The 17,977-nt window shown below is 47.1% G+C and overlaps 1 protein-coding gene across 1 annotated transcript in view; it reads right to left on the bottom strand.

Moving 5' to 3' along the window:
• The window catches only part of LOC140726118 (dysferlin-like), a 388,334-nt gene that overhangs the window by 299,974 nt on the left and 70,383 nt on the right, over positions 1–17,977 (bottom strand). Inside the window, 2 exon segments of the mRNA XM_073042070.1 lie at positions 2,314–2,434; positions 10,164–10,269. Of these exon segments, the coding sequence (XP_072898171.1) occupies positions 2,314–2,434; positions 10,164–10,269 (227 nt within the window).

Here is a 17,977-nt window from a genome sequence, read left to right as displayed (position 1 = left end):
CTCCTCTACTGTCAAGATGAATCCACACTCAGGTTGGAGGAACAACACCTTATATACCAGCTGGGTAGCCTCCAACCTGATGGCATGAACATTGACTTCTCTAACTTCTGTTAATGCCCCTCCTCCCCTTCTTACCCCATCCCTTATTTATTGATTTATTTATTGATTGATTATTCCCTTTTTTTTCTTCTTTTCTCTCTCTCTCTCTGCCCCTCTCACAATCACTCTGCCTGTTCTCCATCTCCCTCTGGTGCTCCCCTCCCCCTTTCTTTCTCCCGAGGCCTCCCGTCCCATGATCCTTTCCCTTCTCCAGCTCTGTATCCCTTTTGCCAATCACCTTTCCAGCTCTTAGCTTCATCTGTCCCCCTCCTGTCTTCTCCTATCATTTTGCATTTCCCCCTCCCCCCACTACTTTCAAATCTCTTACTATTTCTTCTTTCAGTTAGTCCTGATGAAGGGTCTCGGCCCGAAACGTCGACTGTGCTTCTTCCTATAGATGCTGCCTGGCCTGCTGTGTTCCACCAGCATTTTGTGTGTGTTCCTCTCTGATTTAAATTGACAAAAATGACGCATTTCACTGTGTTTTGATGTACATGCAATAAATAAAGCTAATATTTAATCTTTAAAATCCTTTGGCTTTATGGTCTAACAAAGGTATTTGAGAAGATGGGGGAGGCATTGATGAAACAAAAGGAGCTTCTCTGATGCAGTGAGTCTGAATGACCAAATGTGGTAGTGAGGCAAGGGTTAAAATCAGAGAGGGTACTTTGTCTGTGAAATACATTATTCAGGACAAGACTGTGGAACAAGAAATAATTTTGAAAAAGGATAAAACTGAGCTAAAATAACTGCAAGAAGAATCTGCCGGTTGCAACAGGAACAGCCGGAAAGAGTGAGTCATCTGGACTTGCAGGATTCAGTATAGAGTCCAAAAGGCCACAGCATACCCAGACGGATGATGAGATGCTGGAAATTCTCAGCAGGTCAGGCAGCATCCGAGGGAGGGAAGGAATTTTCGACATTTTGAATCCTGACGCAGGATTTCGGCCCAAAACATTGACAAATTCTCCCCAGCCCACCGTCACAGGTGTTGCTCGTCCTACTAAATCCTTCCCCTTAATTCTTCTTTGTGTACTTTCCAGCTTCATCATTTATCCATCCAGTGGCCCCAAACAGTACTTCACGTGAAGCGACTCTTCACCTACACGTCTGTCAAGGCCTCTGTCAGGTTGGAGGAGCAACACCTCATATTCTGTCTGGGTAGCCTCCAATCTGATAACATGAACATCTGTTTTTTTATAATTTCTCCTCCCTCCCTTCTCTCTTCTGCCATTCCACATTCTGGTTCCCCTCTCACCCCTTCCCTTCTCCTTACCTGCCTATCATCTCCCTCTGGTTCTTCTCCTCCTCCTTTTTCTTTCACCACCCACTCTCCTCTCCTATCAGATTCCTCCATCGTTGGCCCTTTATCTCTTCCACCTATTACCTTCCCCACCTTCCCACTCACCTGGTTTCACCTATCACCTACCAGCTTGTACTCCCCCTCTCCACCAACCTTCTTATTCTGGCTTTTTCCCCCTTTCTTTCTAGTCCCGATGAAGGGTCTCGGCCCAAAACGTCGACTGATTTATCCCTCCATAGATGCTGCCCAACCTGCAGAGTTCCTCCAGCACTGTGATTTCCAGCAGCTGCAGAATCCCTTGTGTGTGCCGCTTGATCTTTTAGGAATCTCCTTTCTCTTATCTGCCCTGCCAGGTTCTGTAGGCTTATTACAAGTCAAAGGGTGGCGAGGGAGAGAGCATGTCCCCTTAAGGATCAATGGTAACATGGAAAAATATATAGATGAGTGAGGTCTGGAATTAATACTTCTTGTCTGTGTTTGCCATGGATAAGGACTTTGAAGCTAAAGGGTTCAGGGGAGGAAACAGTGCAATTATGGAGCATATCTCCATGAGGAAGGAGGAGGTATTGGAGGTCCCAGAATGAAGTAAGGTGGATAAGCCAAGTGTATCCTGGGACATAAACACAAGAGATTCTGCAGATGCAGGAAATGAAGGGTCTCAACCTAAAATGCTGACAGTTTATTCCCTTTCACAGACGTCGCCTGACCTGCTGAGCTCCTCCAGCACTGTGTGTGTTTCCAGCACCTGCAGACTCTCTTGTGTTCCTGAACCTTTGCTGTTAGGCTGGCCACAGCTACATTCTGGGGGACTGGGTCTTCTGGAGGTTTAATATATAAAGAGCGCACCATGGGATTGTCAGCAACTTTCCCCCACCCTCCACACCCCACGTTCCCCCACGTCGTCATCTCACCAGTGAGAGTGTCTGTATCAGGAGACCCCGTTGTCACTGGCAACTCGGGCTGAGCAGGTGGGGGCATTAAGGGTAGAGTCCCCGGAGGTGGGATGTACGAAACCTGTAGAACTACGGTGGCCTAGAAAGGACAAGAAAAGCACAATTAATCAAACTGAACAAGGAATGGGCATTCGAAAAAGAAGCAAGGAGAAAGAGTTAGACATCACAAGCATTAGTCTCTCTCACCATTTTCCTTCACTGTCTTCATATCGAACATAGGCTTAAAGCCCAACAGTCTATCACTCCATTCTGACAGAGGTGTACAAGATGATAAGATCAGGTGGACAGCCAGAGACTTTTCCCCAGGGTGGAAATGGCTATTACATGGGGGCATAATTTTAAGGTGATTGGAGGAAAGTTTAGAGGGGAATGTCAAAGGTAAGTTCTTTACACAGAGAGTGGTGGGTGCATGGAACACCCGGCCAGGGTGGTGCTGGAGGCAGATACATTAGGGACATTTAAGAAATTCTTAGATAGGCACATGTATGAGAGAAAATTGAAGGACTATGTGGGAGGGAAGGGCTTGGTTGATCTAGAGTAGGTTAAGAAGTCAGCACAACATCATAGACTGAAGGGCCTGTACTGTACTGTATTGTTGGATGACTTCTATGAGCTTTTATTTGGAAAGTTACAAAGGTTAACTATCTTTTGTGTGAAGAATTTCTCCCTATCTTTGTCCTCGGCAGCCAACACTTTGATCTGAGGCCAGTGACCCCTATTTCTAGACTCCTCAGTCAGAGACCATGTGGGAGAACAACATTAAACCATATGGGAGAACAACAAGACCATTTAGTCCATCGAGTCTGTTCTGTCATTCAATCAACTCTATTCTCCCATCTTCTCCACATAACCTTTCTTTACCAATCAAAAATCTACCAATTTCAACCTTAAATACACCCAATAACTTGGCATCCACGGTTGTCCATGGCAATAAATTTCACAGGTTCATCAGTCTCTGGCTAAAGAAATTCTTCCTCATCTCTGTTCTAAAGGGGAGTCCTCTCATTCTGGGAGCGTGCCCTCAGAACCTACTGGAAATATCCTCTCCATGTCCACTCTATCTAGGCCTTTCAGCATTCGGAAGGATTCAACGAGATCGCCCCTTCATCCTTCTGAACTCCAGGCCAGGCCAATAGCCGTCAAATGCTCCTCATACATTAGGCTTGCTTGTGAACCTCCTCTGGATACTCTCCAGCACAAGCACATCCTTCCTTTGATAGGGGGCCCAAAGAACCTCCAGCCTGGAAGAAATTCAGTAGCTTCAATGAGAGCTGCTCTAATTCCTCAAAATGTGTTTTATTTTATACAAAGATACAGTGTGGAGTCGGCCCTTCCGGCTCTTCAAGCCCAGCGCACCAGCAACCCCCAACAAACCCGATTAACCCTAACCTAACCGCAGGACAATTTACGGAGACCAATTGACACACTCGGTACATCTTCGGACTGTGGGAGGGCCCAGAGTAAACCCACGCATTCGACGGGGAGGACCTACAGAGACTCCTCACAGAATGGCACCGGAACTGAGCTTCAAACTCCAGAACGCCCCAAGCTGTAATAGTGTTGGGCTAACCGCTACGCTACTGTGGCACTGGAAATTCAAGATAACAGTCCAGTCTCCTCGTTCCATAAGCCTACCATCTCAAGAACCAGTTTGACAAATAGTTACTGCACTCTCCCCAAAGGCAGTCCATCCTTTCTCAAATATAAGGACCAAAGTTAAACAGAACATAAAACACAACACAGAAGCTGGCCCTTGCAGTTTATGGCCCAGTTAAGTCTCCCTGGACCCTGACAGTGATCCGGTTAATACAAAGTTCAGCATGCAACAACCTGAGCCAGAAACAACTGGCATCAGCAGAAGAATGTGCTGATGAATGTAAACTAGTAAAGACTTGTGTCTGGCTGATTGAATCAGGCTCTTTGATAAAACATTGAGGAGGGCACTGTCGTCGATCTTCTGTGCGTGAATTTATGAAAAGCCTTTCACAATGCCCTGTATTGTCAGAAAGTGTGAGCAGGATCGTTCTCCGTGGGATGAGATGGCTTGCAGCGGCAAGGATCAGAGCTGCAAAGAGCAAGACCTCAGTCACATCGTCCTTAAAGAGGAAATTGACAAGGATGCTGAGGAAAGGTAGAATAGGTTCGGACTTTATTCTCCGAACTGTAGGAGAATGAGGGGACATTTGATAGGGATATACAAAATTATGAGGAGTGTAGATACTGTAGGGTAAATGCATGTCATAGCTTTCCTCAAGTTGGGTGAGACTGGAACGAGAGGTTACAGTTTAAAGGTGAAAGGTGAAATATTTAAGGAGAACCTGAAGAGGAACTTCTTCACTCAGAGGGTGCTGTGAGCGTGGAACAAGCTGACAGCGGAAGTGATGGATGTGGATTTGATTTTAATATTTAAGAGATGTTTGGATGAGAGAGGTATGGAGAATTATGGTCCAGATATGGGTTGATGGCACTAAGCAGAAGACTAGCCAGCACAAACTACATGAGCTGAAGGGAGTGTGATGGGACAGTGTGGAGGGAGATTCACTCTGTGTCTGACCCCGGGAGTGTGTGATGGGACAGTGTGGAGGGAGCTTCACTCTGTGTCTGACCCCGGGAGTGTGTGATGGGACAGTGTGGAGGAAGATTCACTCTGTGTCTGACCCCGGGAGTGTGTGATGGGACAGTGTGGAGGGAGCTTCACTCTGTGTCTGACCCCGGGAGTGTGTGATGGGACAGTGTGGAGGAAGATTCACTCTGTGTCTGACCCCGGGAGTGTGTGATGGGACAGTGTGGAGGGAGCTTCACTCTGTGTCTGACCCCAGGAGTGTGTGATGGGACAGTGTAGAGGGAGCTTCACTCTGTGTCTGACCTTGGGAATGTGTGATGGGACAGTGTGGAGGGAGCTTCACTCTGTGTCTGACCCCGGGAGTGTGTGATGGGACGGTGTAGAGGGATCTTCACTCTGTGTCTGACCCCGGGAGTGTGTGATGGGACAGTGTGGAGGGAGCTTCACTCTGTGTCTGACCCCGGGAGTGTGTGATGGGACAGTGTGGAGAGAGCTTCACTCTGTGTCTGACTTCGGGAGTGTGTGATGGGACAGTGTGGAGGGAGCTTCACTCTGTGTCTGACTCCGGGAGTGTGTGATGGGACAGTGTGGAGGGAGCTTCACTCTGTGTCTGACCCCGGGAGTGTGTGATGGGACAGTGTGGAGGGAGCATCACTCTGTGTCTAACCCCGGGAGTGTGTGATGGGACAGTGTGGAGGGAGCTTCACTCTGTGTCTGACCCCGGGAGTGTGTGATGGGACAGTGTGGAGGGAGCTTCACTCTGTGTCTGACCCCGGGAGTGTGTGATGGGACAGTGTGGAGGGAGCTTCACTCTGTGTCTGACCCCGGGAGTGTGTGATGGGACAGTGTGGAGGGAGCTTCACTCTGTGTCTGACCCCGGGAGTGTGTGATGGGACAGTGTGGAGGGAGCTTCACTCTGTGTCTGACCCCGCGAGTGTGTGATGGGACAGTGTGGAGGGAGCTTCACTCTGTGTCTGACCCCGGGAGTGTGTGATGGGACAGTGTAGAGGGAGCTTCACTCTGTGTCTGACTCTGGGAGTGTGTGATGGGACAGTGTAGAGGGAGCTTCACTCTGTGTCTGACCCCGGGAGTGTGTGATGGGACAGTGTGGTGAACTAGATATACCTGTCTGACTGCTCCTGTGGCTCCTCCCACAGACCCTGCTGACTGCTCCTGTGGCTCCTCCCACAGACCCCTGTATAAAGGCGACTGTGGTCTGCTGCTCTCCCTCATTTTCCCAGGATGTAGTGTTGTTCTTCAGTCAATAAAAGCCAATATCTCACTTCCTAAGTCTCAGCGTGAGTTATTGATGGTGCATCAGACAGTGTAGAGGGAGTTTCACTCTGTGTCTGACCCCGGGAGTGTGTGATGGGACAGTGTAGAGGGAGCTTCACTCTGTGTCTGACCCCGGGAGTGTGTGATGGGACAGTGTAGAGGGAGCTTCACTCTGTGTCTGACCCCGGGAGTGTGTGATGAGATGTACTGAGGAAGAGGGAGCTTCACATTGCTTCTAACCCATGGTGTCCCTGCCTTGGGAGTGTGTGATTGGACAATGAGAAATGAAAAGAGATACTAATCAAGTGGACAGATAAGGCTTCTTTCCTAGAGCAGAAATAAATAAACAAGGGGATGTTTATTTAAGGTGATTGGAGGAAAGTATAGTGGGAGTGTGTGTCAGAGATAAGCATTTTACACAAAGAGTGGTGGGTGTGTGGAACACATTGCCAGGGGTGGGGGTAGAGGCAGGTACATGAGGGACATTTAATTCACTCTTAGATAAACATGTGGATGATGGAAAAATGGAGGGCAAGGTTGGATTGACCTTAGAGTAGGTAAAAACTTGGGCTGGGTAACAGCTTCTTCCCCCAGGCTGCCACACTTCTGTCTGACTGTTCTGCTGCTACACAGCACCCCTCTGAAAGCCCCCCCACCCCACCCCACCCACTCCCCAACTCACAGACACACTCTCATCCTGCCCTGGTCACTTCTCATCTTTTATTGCTGCTGTTTCACATATTTATACGACTGCTTGTTTAACTATAAAAGTGTCAGTAACATTTTGCTGTCTCACATAAACACACATCTTGCACTTTATGTCAACCTTTTGATCTTCAGGCAATGCCACTAATGTTATTTTGTGACTGTATCCTGCTGTGTGTGACTACTGTACACGTACTGTGTTTTGCACCTTGACCCCAGAGGAACGGTGTTTCATTTAGCTGTGTATATGTGTATGGTTGAATGACAATAAACGTGAAGTTGAATTTGAAAAGGTCACCACAGCTTTGTGGGCTGAAGGGCCTGTGCTGTGCTGTAGTGTTCTACGAGCCTCGGAATTTCCCAACCCTGAGCCAGCAAGGTGACAGCTTATGTGGACACGTAATCCCACCTGTACGCGACTGCGTGTTTCTGTTCCAGTGTGAGTGAGTACCAGATGTGTAAACTCTTAAACCCCGATGGAAAGGGCAAACAGCTGGTGAAAAAACAATGAAAAACAAAGGGCCTTGAAATACCATAACGTGGGATTCTGCACAAACAGAGGGATCTCCCAAAGGTTTTTCCATTGGAGAACAGCAGCCAAAAGCAGCTCTGCACCTGTAGGAGAAACTTATTGCAAATGGTAATGGAGGGAATGAGATCCCAGGATTCAATGCTTTTGTGAAAGGCCTCTATTTAAGCAGAACAGTGACCTCCGTGTGGAGAATTGAAGGCAAATATGCAAATATGTTGGGTCTTGATGCTGACACCAGTGACTTAAGTGGGAGGAACACACACAAAGAACATAAAAACATAGGAAATGGGAGCAGGAGTCGGCCATCCGGCCCGTTGACCCTGCTCGTCTATTCATTAAGATCATGGCTGATCTGGCCATGGACTCATCCCCACCCACCTGTCTTTTCCCCTTAACCCTTAATTCCCCTACTATGCAAAAATCTATCCAATCTTGTCTTAAATATATTTACAGAGGCAGCCTCCATTGCTTCATTGGGCAGAGAATTCCACAGATTCACCACTCTCTGGGAAAAGCAGTTCCTCCTCATCTCCATCATAAATCTACTCCCCTGAATCTTGAGTCTATATTCCTTAGTTCTAGTCTCACCTGCTGGAGGAACTCAGCAGGTCAGGCAGCATCTATGGAAAGGAATGAACAGTCGATGTTCCAGGTTTATCATGCTGGAGGAAAGAGAAAAGGAGGGTTGTGGGAGGAGAAGTATTCGACTGATCTTCGAGTAGGTTCAAAGGTTAGCTCAATGTTGTGGTGGAAAGTATTGCAGACCCATTGAAGAACCTGCAAGATGCAGCAAAGCCTACGGCTCACATCCAGAGTCTCAACATCCTGCTGCGCGCTCAAAGGCAGTGACATGATGTAGCACATCCGTGGATGTTGGGCTGCCCCAGGTCAGTGGGTCCCACGACCGGATGTCCATGTGAGGAGGAGGCACAGGGACAGGTGAGTCAGGGAGCCTGACTTTCAGGTCAACAGTTTGGGAGTCCCATCGTTGGGACACTGAAACCAAAGATCGAAGACCGAAGGTTGATTGGAAGTCCAGACGTCAAACCTAATGCTGAAGCCTGGAGACTGGAGACTGGAGGCCTGTGTTGGGTTTGCTGGACTCTCCACGATGATGTGCGGGTGGGAGGGAGGGAAGTGGTTTGTTTTGCTGCTGTTGTTTTGTTGTTTGTTCTGATCTGTTTTATTGGGTTCTGCTGGGAATTGTGGGTACGTTGTGTTGGTGCCAGTACGTGTGGCGATATTTGTAGGCTGCCCCTAGCACACCCGTAGGTGTGTTGGTTGTTTACATAAATGACACATTTCACTGTATGTTTCGATATACATGTGATAAATAGACCTCACTCTGAATCTGAATCTGGTAAACTGCTACACACGTGAGCAGGCCAACATACTGTAGTTAACACCATATCTAGTACGACACTTGATTTAAACAACAATAACAACACCACCACTGAACATTGAAATAAGGTTACAATTAATTGAACGGTGCTGGGGGAGAGGGGTCACAGGGACAGTGTGAGGGAACTGGATTAACATCAGTGAGGATATAGTGACAGGGTGCTGGGGGAGAGGGGTCACTGAGGGATAGTGTGAGGGAACTGGATTAACGTCAGTGGGGATACAGTCAGTGACAGGGTGCTGGGGGAGAGGGGTCACTGAGGGATAGTGTGAGGGAGCTGGATTAATGTCAGTGGGGATATAGTGACAGGGTGCTGGGGGAGAGGGGCCACTGAGGGATAGTGTGAGGGAGCTGGATTAACATCAGTGGGGATATAGTGACAGGGTGCTGGGGGAGAGGAGTCACTCAGGGATGATGTGAGGGAGCTGGATTAATGTCAGTGGGGATACAGTCAGTGACAGGGTGCTGGGGGAGAGGGATCCCTGAGGGATAGTGTGAGTGATCCGGATTAACGTCAGTGGGGATACAGTCAGTGACGCAGGGTGCTGGGGGAGAGGGGTCCCTGAGGGATGATGTGAGGGAGCTGGATTAACGTCAGTGGGGATACAGTCAGCGACACAGGGTGCTGGGGGAGAGGGGTCACTGAGGGACAGTGTGAGGGATCTGGATTAATGTCAGTAGGGATAGCATCAGTGATACAGGGTGCTGGGAGAGAGAGGTCCCTGAGGGAGCTGGATTAACGACAGTGAGGATAGAGTCAGTGACACAGGGTGCTGAGGGAGACGGGTCTCTGAGGGATGGTATGGGGAGCTGGATAAATGTCAGTGGGGATACAGTCAGTGACACAGGGTGCTGTGGGAGAGGGTTCCCTGAGGGATAGTGTGAGTGATCTGGATTAACGTCAGTGGGGATACAGTCAGTGACACAGGGTGCTGGGGGAGAGGGGTCTCTGAGGGATGGTATGAGGGAGCTGGATTAATGTCAGTGGGGATACAGTCAGTGACACAGGGTGCTGGGGGAGAGGGTTCCCTGAGGGATAGTGTGAGGGAACTGGATTAACGTCAGTGGGGATACAGTGACAGGGTGCTGGGGGAGAGGGGTCCCTGAAGGATAGTGTGAGGGATCTGGATTAATGTCAGTGGGGATACAGTGACACAGGGTGCTGGGGGAGAGGGTTCCCTGAGGGATAGTGTGAGTGATCTGGATTAACGTCAGTGGGGATACAGTGACACAGGGTGCTGGGGGAGAGGGGTCACTGAGGGACAGTGTGAGTGATCTGGATTAACGTCAGTGTAGGCACTTACAGAGCGAGTGGGGGCCTAAGTGCTTACCCCAGTGCTCTGTTTCTTCGTGTCCAGCAATGCCAGATTGTAGTTGGCCATCAAGTGTGGGGAGCTGAGCACATCGTTGAGGGTGGTGTGGACTTCTCCCAGAAACCTACAAAATCAAGAACACTCTGTGAGAACAGGGTTGGAATGGTCCTCGTTGCACTGCCGGCTTTCCCCAAGTTCCTGCATAAACACGAGGGGCAGACAAGGTGAATGCGCACAGTCTTCAAAGTTTCAAACTACATTTGTTATCAAAGTGTGTATGCAGTATACAGCCCTGAGATTCTCCTGCCCACAGACAGCAACGAAACAAAGAAACACCATGGAACCTGAGAAAGAATCTAGTGATTTCCCGGTATATAGGACGAATAAACTCTTCTCAGGCACCTAGCCAGGTACATCTATTGATTAGAACCAATGTTTCAATGACAAACCCTGCCACCTTCTTCAGAGATGATCTCTGGGCAACCCTAGTCCGGTGGTATTTATACAGCCATAGTCCTTCCCTCCTGAATGGGTAGTCGTCATCCAATCAGGTTTCCACTTTCTCACTCGTTTACAATCGAATTACAATTCTTACTTTGAGTGAGACCTACGTCTTCATTAAAGTTCTTTTCCTCTAGTTTTCTTTCAATGGCTTCCTTGACTAGGCAGTCCCAAAAGCCATCGGTGCGGCACAGTAGTTTTGTGCCATTGAAGTCCATCCTACAGCCATTGCAAATGCAGTGTTCTGCTACCGCCGATTTCTCCAAATAGATACACCTCCTGTGTTCCTTGATGCGGGTTTCCACCACCTGTCCTGTCTGGCCGATATACGCTGCTCTGCATTCACAGGGAACCCTGCAACCACCAGCCGATCTGAGTCCCAGTACAGAGTTGACACACATAAGCTGTGATTTGAGATTCCTTACGGGTTTGTGGGTGGTAGAAGAACATTGCTTCGCAATGGTGGGACAGTGGAACAACACACACAAAATGCTGGAGGAACTCAGCAGGCCAGGCAGCATTGATGGAAAAAGTACAATCGACGTTTCACGCCGAAAGTCTTAGGCAGGACTGGAGAAAAAATGTGGAAACCTGATTCGATGAGGACTAACCAATCAAGAGGGACAGACAACAGGGGTATAAATACCACCGGACTAGACATATTCAGACATCATCCCTGATAAAGATGGTGGTGCTTGTCATTGAAAAGTCAATTATAATCAATACCTGAACATGTCTGGAAGACCGAAAAGAGCTTATGCACAATGGACACGTACAAAAGCTGGATGAACTCAGCAGGTCGGGCAGCATCCGTTGAAATGAGCAGTCAACGTTTCGGGCCAAGACCCTTCGTCAGGACGTCAGGTCTCGGCCCAAAACATTGACTGCTCATTTCAAAGGATGCTGCCCGACCTGCTGAGTTCCTCCAGCTTTTGTACGTGTTGATTTGACCACAGCATCTGCAGTGTACTTTGTGTTTATTATGCACAATGGAACTTGTTTAAAAAAAACCCCACACAACAAAGACCATCAAACACCCAACACATGAGAGAAAGAACATTGCACAAACAGCAAAAAGCAACCATATAACACGCTGAATATCAACCATCAAACTTCAGAGTTCGCACAACGGTCCAGAAGCCGCAGTCAGTTTAGCACTGGTCAGGCCACAGCCACAGAGTGAGTTCAGCACCAAAGTGCCTCAGTCAAATTGCACAAATAGTAAAGAAATGTGAAGAAAAACACGTGGAATGTGAACTGTAGAGTTCCCGAAAGTCAGCCCACAGCCACAGAGCGTGTTAGGAAAGGGAACCAAAAACTGAAGTGCACTGGCTGAAGGTGAGAGCGGAAAAGTAATCAGAACCTGAGAATTCTTCACCCAGAGCGCGGTCAGGTTATAGGACGAATGGCAGAAGAAGTGGATGAGGCAGGAACAATAACAACATTTAACAGCATAAGAGCAGAATTAGGCCATTCTGGCCCATGGATTCTCCTATGCCAATCCATCATGGCTGATACATTATCCCTCTCAACCCCATTCTCCTGCCTTCTCCCCGTAACCTTTGATGTCCTGACTAATCAAGAACCTATCAACCTCCACCTTAAATATACCCAATAATTTGGCCTCCACAGCCGTCTGTGGCAATGAATTCCACAGGTTCACCACCCTCTGCCTGAAGAAATTCCTTTCCATCCCTGTCTAAAGGGATGGCCTTGCATTCTGAGTTTGTGCCCTCTGGTACTAGACTCCTCTCTTCTCCACATCCAATCACAAACAAGAGAAAATCTGCAGATACTGGAAATTTGAGCAACACACACAAAATGCTGGAGGAACTCAGCAGGCCGGGCAGAGTCTATGGGAAAAAGTATAGTTGATGTTTCCAGCCAAGACCCTTTGGCAGGTCTGGAGAAAAGAAGCTGAGGAGCAGATTTAAATGTGAGGGAGAGGAGAGGGAAACACCAGATGATAGGTGAAACCTGGAGAGGGAGGGATGAAGTAAAGAGCTGGGAAGTCGATTAGCGACAGAGGCACAGGGCTGGAGAAGGGGGAGTCTGAAAGAAAAGGACAGAAGGCCAAGGAAGAAAGAAGAGGGGGGAGGAGCACCAGAGGGAGGTGATAGACAAGATGAGAGAGGGGAAAGGTGAAGGAGAGTGGGGGGGCACACCAGAAGTTCAAGAAATTGATGTTCATGCCATCAACTGGCAGGGGTGTTTTCAGACTTTTTTAATCTCTCCCACTCCCAGTGGAGAGTGCCCTCCTGCTTCAAAACATCTACCATTGTTCCAGTACCTAAAAGATCAAGGTAACATGTCTGACGACTGGCGTCCTGTCGCACTCACCTCAATAATAAGCAAATGCTTTGACAGGCTGGTCAAGAACTACATCTGCAGCATGCTACCGCCCACACTGGACCTCCTACAATTCAGCCACTGACACAACCGATCGACAGATGACACAACGGCCACAGCTCTACACACGGTCCTTACCCATCTGGATGCTTATGTGAGAATGCTGTTCTTGCACTACAGTTCAGCATTCAATACCATAATGTTGTCCAGGCTCGATAAGAAGCTCAGAGACCTCGGCCTTCACCCTGCCTTGTACAGCTGGATCCTGGACTTCCTGTCAGATTTCCGGCAGGTGGTAAGAGTGGGCTCCCTCACCTCCATCCCTCTGACTCTCAACACAGGAGCCCCTCAGGGCTGTGTACTAAGCCCCCTCTTTTACCCTCTGTGTACCCATGACTGTGTCACCACCCACAGCTCCAATCTGCTAATTAAATTTGCTAACTGCACTACACTGATTGGCCTAATCTCAAATAATAATGAGGCAGTCTACAGGGAAGAAGTCATCACCCTGACAGTGGTGTCAAGAAAAAAAAACTTTTCCTTAATGCCACAAAAACAAAGGAGCTGGTTGTGGAATGGAGACAGGCTAACTCCTATAGACACCAATGGTTCTGGGGTGAGAGGGTGAACAGCTTTAACTTCCTCAGCATGAACATCACCGAGGATCTCACTGGTCTGTTCATACCGGCTGTGTGGTGAAAAAGGCACAACAGCACCTCTTTCACCTCAGACGGCTGAAGAAGTTTGGTGTGGGCCCCAAAATCCCCTAAGAACTTTCCCCAGGGGCACAACTGAGAGCATCCTGACCAGCTGCATCACTGCCTGGTATGGGAACTGTACTTCCCTCAATCACAGGACTCTGCAGAGAGTGGTGCAGAGTGCATCTGTAGATGTGAACTTCCTTCCCATGGTTCAGGAAATTTACAAGGACAAGTGTAAAAAGGGCCCGAAGGATCATTGGGGACCTGAGTCACCCCAACCACAACCTATTCCAGCTGCTGCCACCTGGGAAATGATACCGCGGCATAAAAGCCAGAACCAACAGGCTCTGGGGACAGCCTCTTCCACCAGGCCATCAGACTGAGTAATTCATGCTTACGCAACTGTATTTTATGCTATATTGACTGTTCTGTTGTACATACTATTTATAATAAATTACTATAAATTGCACATTGCACATTTAGACAGAGACATAACGTAAAGATTTTTGCTCCTCATGTATGTGAAGGATGTAAGTAATAAAGTCAATTCAATTCAATTCAGGTTGGAGGCTACCCAGACGAAATATAAGGTGTTGTTCCTCCATCTTGAGTGTGGCCTCAACACTACAGTGGAGGAGATCATGGATAGACACATCTGAAGTGATGGCCACTGGGAGATCCTGGTTCTCTTCCTCCCCTCCCCCCACCTTTAAATCTACTCCTCAGCTGTTTTTCTCCAGTTCTGCTGAAGACGTCTTGGCCTGAAATGTCAACTGTACTCTTTTCCATGATGCTGCCTGGCCTGCTGAGTTCCTCCAGCATTTTGTGTATGTTGCTCTCCACATCCAACGTATCTAGGCTATTCAACATCTGATAGGCTTCAATGCAATTCCCCCTCACTCTTACAGCACCCTTGGACAGGGACTATATATAGTTAGAAAGGGTTCAGCTCAGGAAGCTCTACGTTAATGGTCGGAGTTAATGGCATAAAAAAGGTTGGGATTGAGCTGTAAGCTGATTTCAGGATCTTGAGAAATTCTAATTCTGTTGTTGATAAGTCTGTATATCTACAGTTCTGGTTAAAGTAATGTCGTACTTGAAGGTACCTAAAAAAGTCGTCGTGTTCTAGGCCCTGTTTGTCCTGCAGGGATTGAAAACTTTGCAATGCACTTTTATGTGTGAAAGGGAGGTAGGTTGTAAGACCTTTCTTTATCCATAATTCAAATCGTTTATCTCCTCTACTAGGAAGGAATTCGATATCATAAGCACACCATCTGAAAAGTTTTAACATGTTGTAGATTCCACATGAATTAACCACCTTCTGCCATACTTTAAAGAAAAAAAAATAGAAATACTAGTGGTTGAATAATACTTTCCATGCATCTCTTCTGGTCCATTTCTTTCCAGTCCAAAATATTTTGTGTAACCCAATGTAACTTCCATCATAGGTGTTTGTATCCTCACACGTTCATGTTTGCTCCTATCCACAGACACTTATCCAATCCCTGTGTATAAATTACTTCATTTTATCATTTTTTCCCAAAACCTTTTCTTTACTTGTGTTAATTCCACATTTTCCAGAAATAAAACAGTGAACATTTGAACCAAGGGAGTTCATTTAACACTATTACTATGTTGATGAGGAAAGCAGAATGAATCATCTAAAGTCTGCTCGCATAAATTCGATCCAATTATTTCAAATTTGATAATTTTTTTCTTTTTGAATTCTCAAAGAGTAGGTCATCTTTTCCATTTTAAATATTTCCAAAATAATTTCATGCCAATCTTCTAATGTAGGTGATGTTGGATTTCGTCACTTTCTGGTGATTGATTTCTTACTTGCCGCTAAAAGGGCCTGCAGCAGCTTTATATTTTTCTTCTGTTCCAAAAACAATATATGCCTCAGATAGAGAGTCTCCCAAGTTCAGAGGTATCTAAATACCTTAACTAATGTTCTGTGAATACCTTTCCAATATCAACTTAACTTAGGGCAGTCTCAAAAAAATATAGAAATGATTTGCCTCCTTGGAGCCACACCTTCTCCAACACGCTACGTTTGTGTCTTTGTATTTTTCCTGGTATGGGGTCTTGAAGTATCTTAAAATATTTTTCCAGTAATGTTCTCTCCAAACCAAAGAGTTAGTTGAAGACCACTGAAAGCTGTATATTTTCCCCCAAACCTCCTCTGAAAGTACCAAACCCGCTTCTTTCTCCCACTTCTCTTTAATATACAATGTGTTTTCATTTTTGGCATGAGAGAGGGAATTATATAATCGAGAAATTGATTGTTGGGAACCCTTGGTTTAGAGGGATATGGGCCCAATGGGATTAAACGGGACTAGCTTGCTTGACAAGGATGTTTCTGGCCCAACGATCTGTTCATTGTCATGTGATCCAATGACTGTTATGTCATAGATGAGTGATTTCTCTTCCCAGGGTATGAGTTCTTCAAAGGGAGAGGCGATCACCAGTGCTGGATCAAAACCTTAAATATTGAAAGTCCTACTGTGGATAGAGTGGACATGGAGAGGATGTTTCCAATAATGGGTGAGTCTGACCAGAGGGCACAGCTTCAGAACAGAGTGATGTCCACTCAGAACAGAGATGAGGAGGAATTTCTTTAGCTAGAGAGTGGTGAATCTGTAGAATTCATTGCCAGAGGTCGCTGTGGAGACTGTCATTGGGCATGTTTAAACAGTGGTTGATTGATTCTTTGTAAGGGGTGTCAATAGTTATTGGGAGAAGGCAGCGGAATGGGGTTGAGAGGGATAATAAATCAGTAATAATGGAATATTGGAGCAACCTCAGTGAGCTGAATAGCCTAATTCTGCTCCTATATCTTATGGGCAAATAAACACCATCAAGAGGGTGGTTGGTATATGGAACGAGCTAGCAGAAGATGCGGTTGAGGCAGCTACATTAACAATGCTTAAAAGAAGCTTGAAAAGGAACGCAGATAGGGGAGGTTTAGAGCAGGGATTCCCAACTTTTTTTATGTCATGGAGACTTACGAGGGGTCCATGGACCCCAGGTTGGGAACCCCTAGTTTAGAGGGACATGGGCCAAATGGGGTCACTTGGGATAGGCTTAGCTGAAACCTTGGTCAGCATGGATCAGTGGGCTGAAGGGCCTGTTTCCATTCTGACTCACTCTATGATTCTAGTTTTTTTTCTGACTAATCGTGAAGCCCCCACCCTATAGAGTACTGATGGATTTTGACAAGAAACAGTTGCTTCAAGTCTCATTACTGAGATGTTTTGCTTTTGGATTCATTCCAAGGCTGGAATTCAAATTGCCCAGATAAACTGTAAATTCATCTCTTTGGGTAATCATTTCCCATGTTTGGACTGCTGGACCAGTATCATAAACACTTGGCCACTCTCTACCACACACACAAAATGCTGGAGGAACTCAGCAGGCCAGATAGCATCTATGGAAAAGAGTGCAGTCGACGTTTTGGGCTGAGACCCTTCTGTGGGACTGAAGAAAAAGAAGATGAGGAGTAGAGTTAAAAGGTGAGGAGGCATCCCTTTCCCCCCCCCCCCCCCCCACCCCACCTCTTAACTCTACTCATCTTTTTTTCTATTCTGACTCATTCACATTAATCCCATTTTCCAGCACTGGGTTCCAAGGTCTACTATGCCTTGGAGATACAAGTAGTCATGTTGATCATTCTTAAATGTGTGATGGCCTCTCCATCCACCCCCTCAGGCGGTCTATTCCAAGATTCCAAACACCTTTCTGGCAAAAAAAAAAGCTTCCTCAGATCTCTGCCTGATGTCTTATCCCTCGCCTTCTGCTTCTACTTTCAGATGTGGGGCTGCACTGTAGAGTGGTAGTTAGCATAACGCTATTACAGTGTCAGTGACCCAGATTCAAAGCACACCACTGTCCGTAAGGAGCTTGTACGTTCTCCCAGTGACTGCGTGGGTTTCCACCCACATTCCAAAGACACACAGGTTGGTAGAGTAATGGTCACGTGGGTTTAATTGGGTGGTGCGGGCTCGTCGGGCCGGAAGGGTGTATTACAATGCCATATCTAAATAAAAGTAATGCATCTACAAAGGGGAAATGTTTTTCCTGTCACTGCCCCCTCCACTGGGTTGTATTGGAGGCCCTCCATTGGTCGGGGTCAATCAATGATGTTGCATTCTCTCCGTCTACATGATACAGCTGCCAGGACACAAAGCAGGGCAGTACAATATGAGGAGCAAGCTGTTCCCCATGCAGGAGGCTCCCTTTCTCCGCACAGCTGATGAATCCAAAGGAATGACAGAGACT

This window comes from Hemitrygon akajei, chromosome 4, assembly GCF_048418815.1.
Source record: "Hemitrygon akajei chromosome 4, sHemAka1.3, whole genome shotgun sequence".
Classification (NCBI taxonomy): domain Eukaryota; kingdom Metazoa; phylum Chordata; class Chondrichthyes; order Myliobatiformes; family Dasyatidae; genus Hemitrygon; species Hemitrygon akajei.
This window is presented reverse-complemented; position numbering and strand designations above follow the sequence as displayed.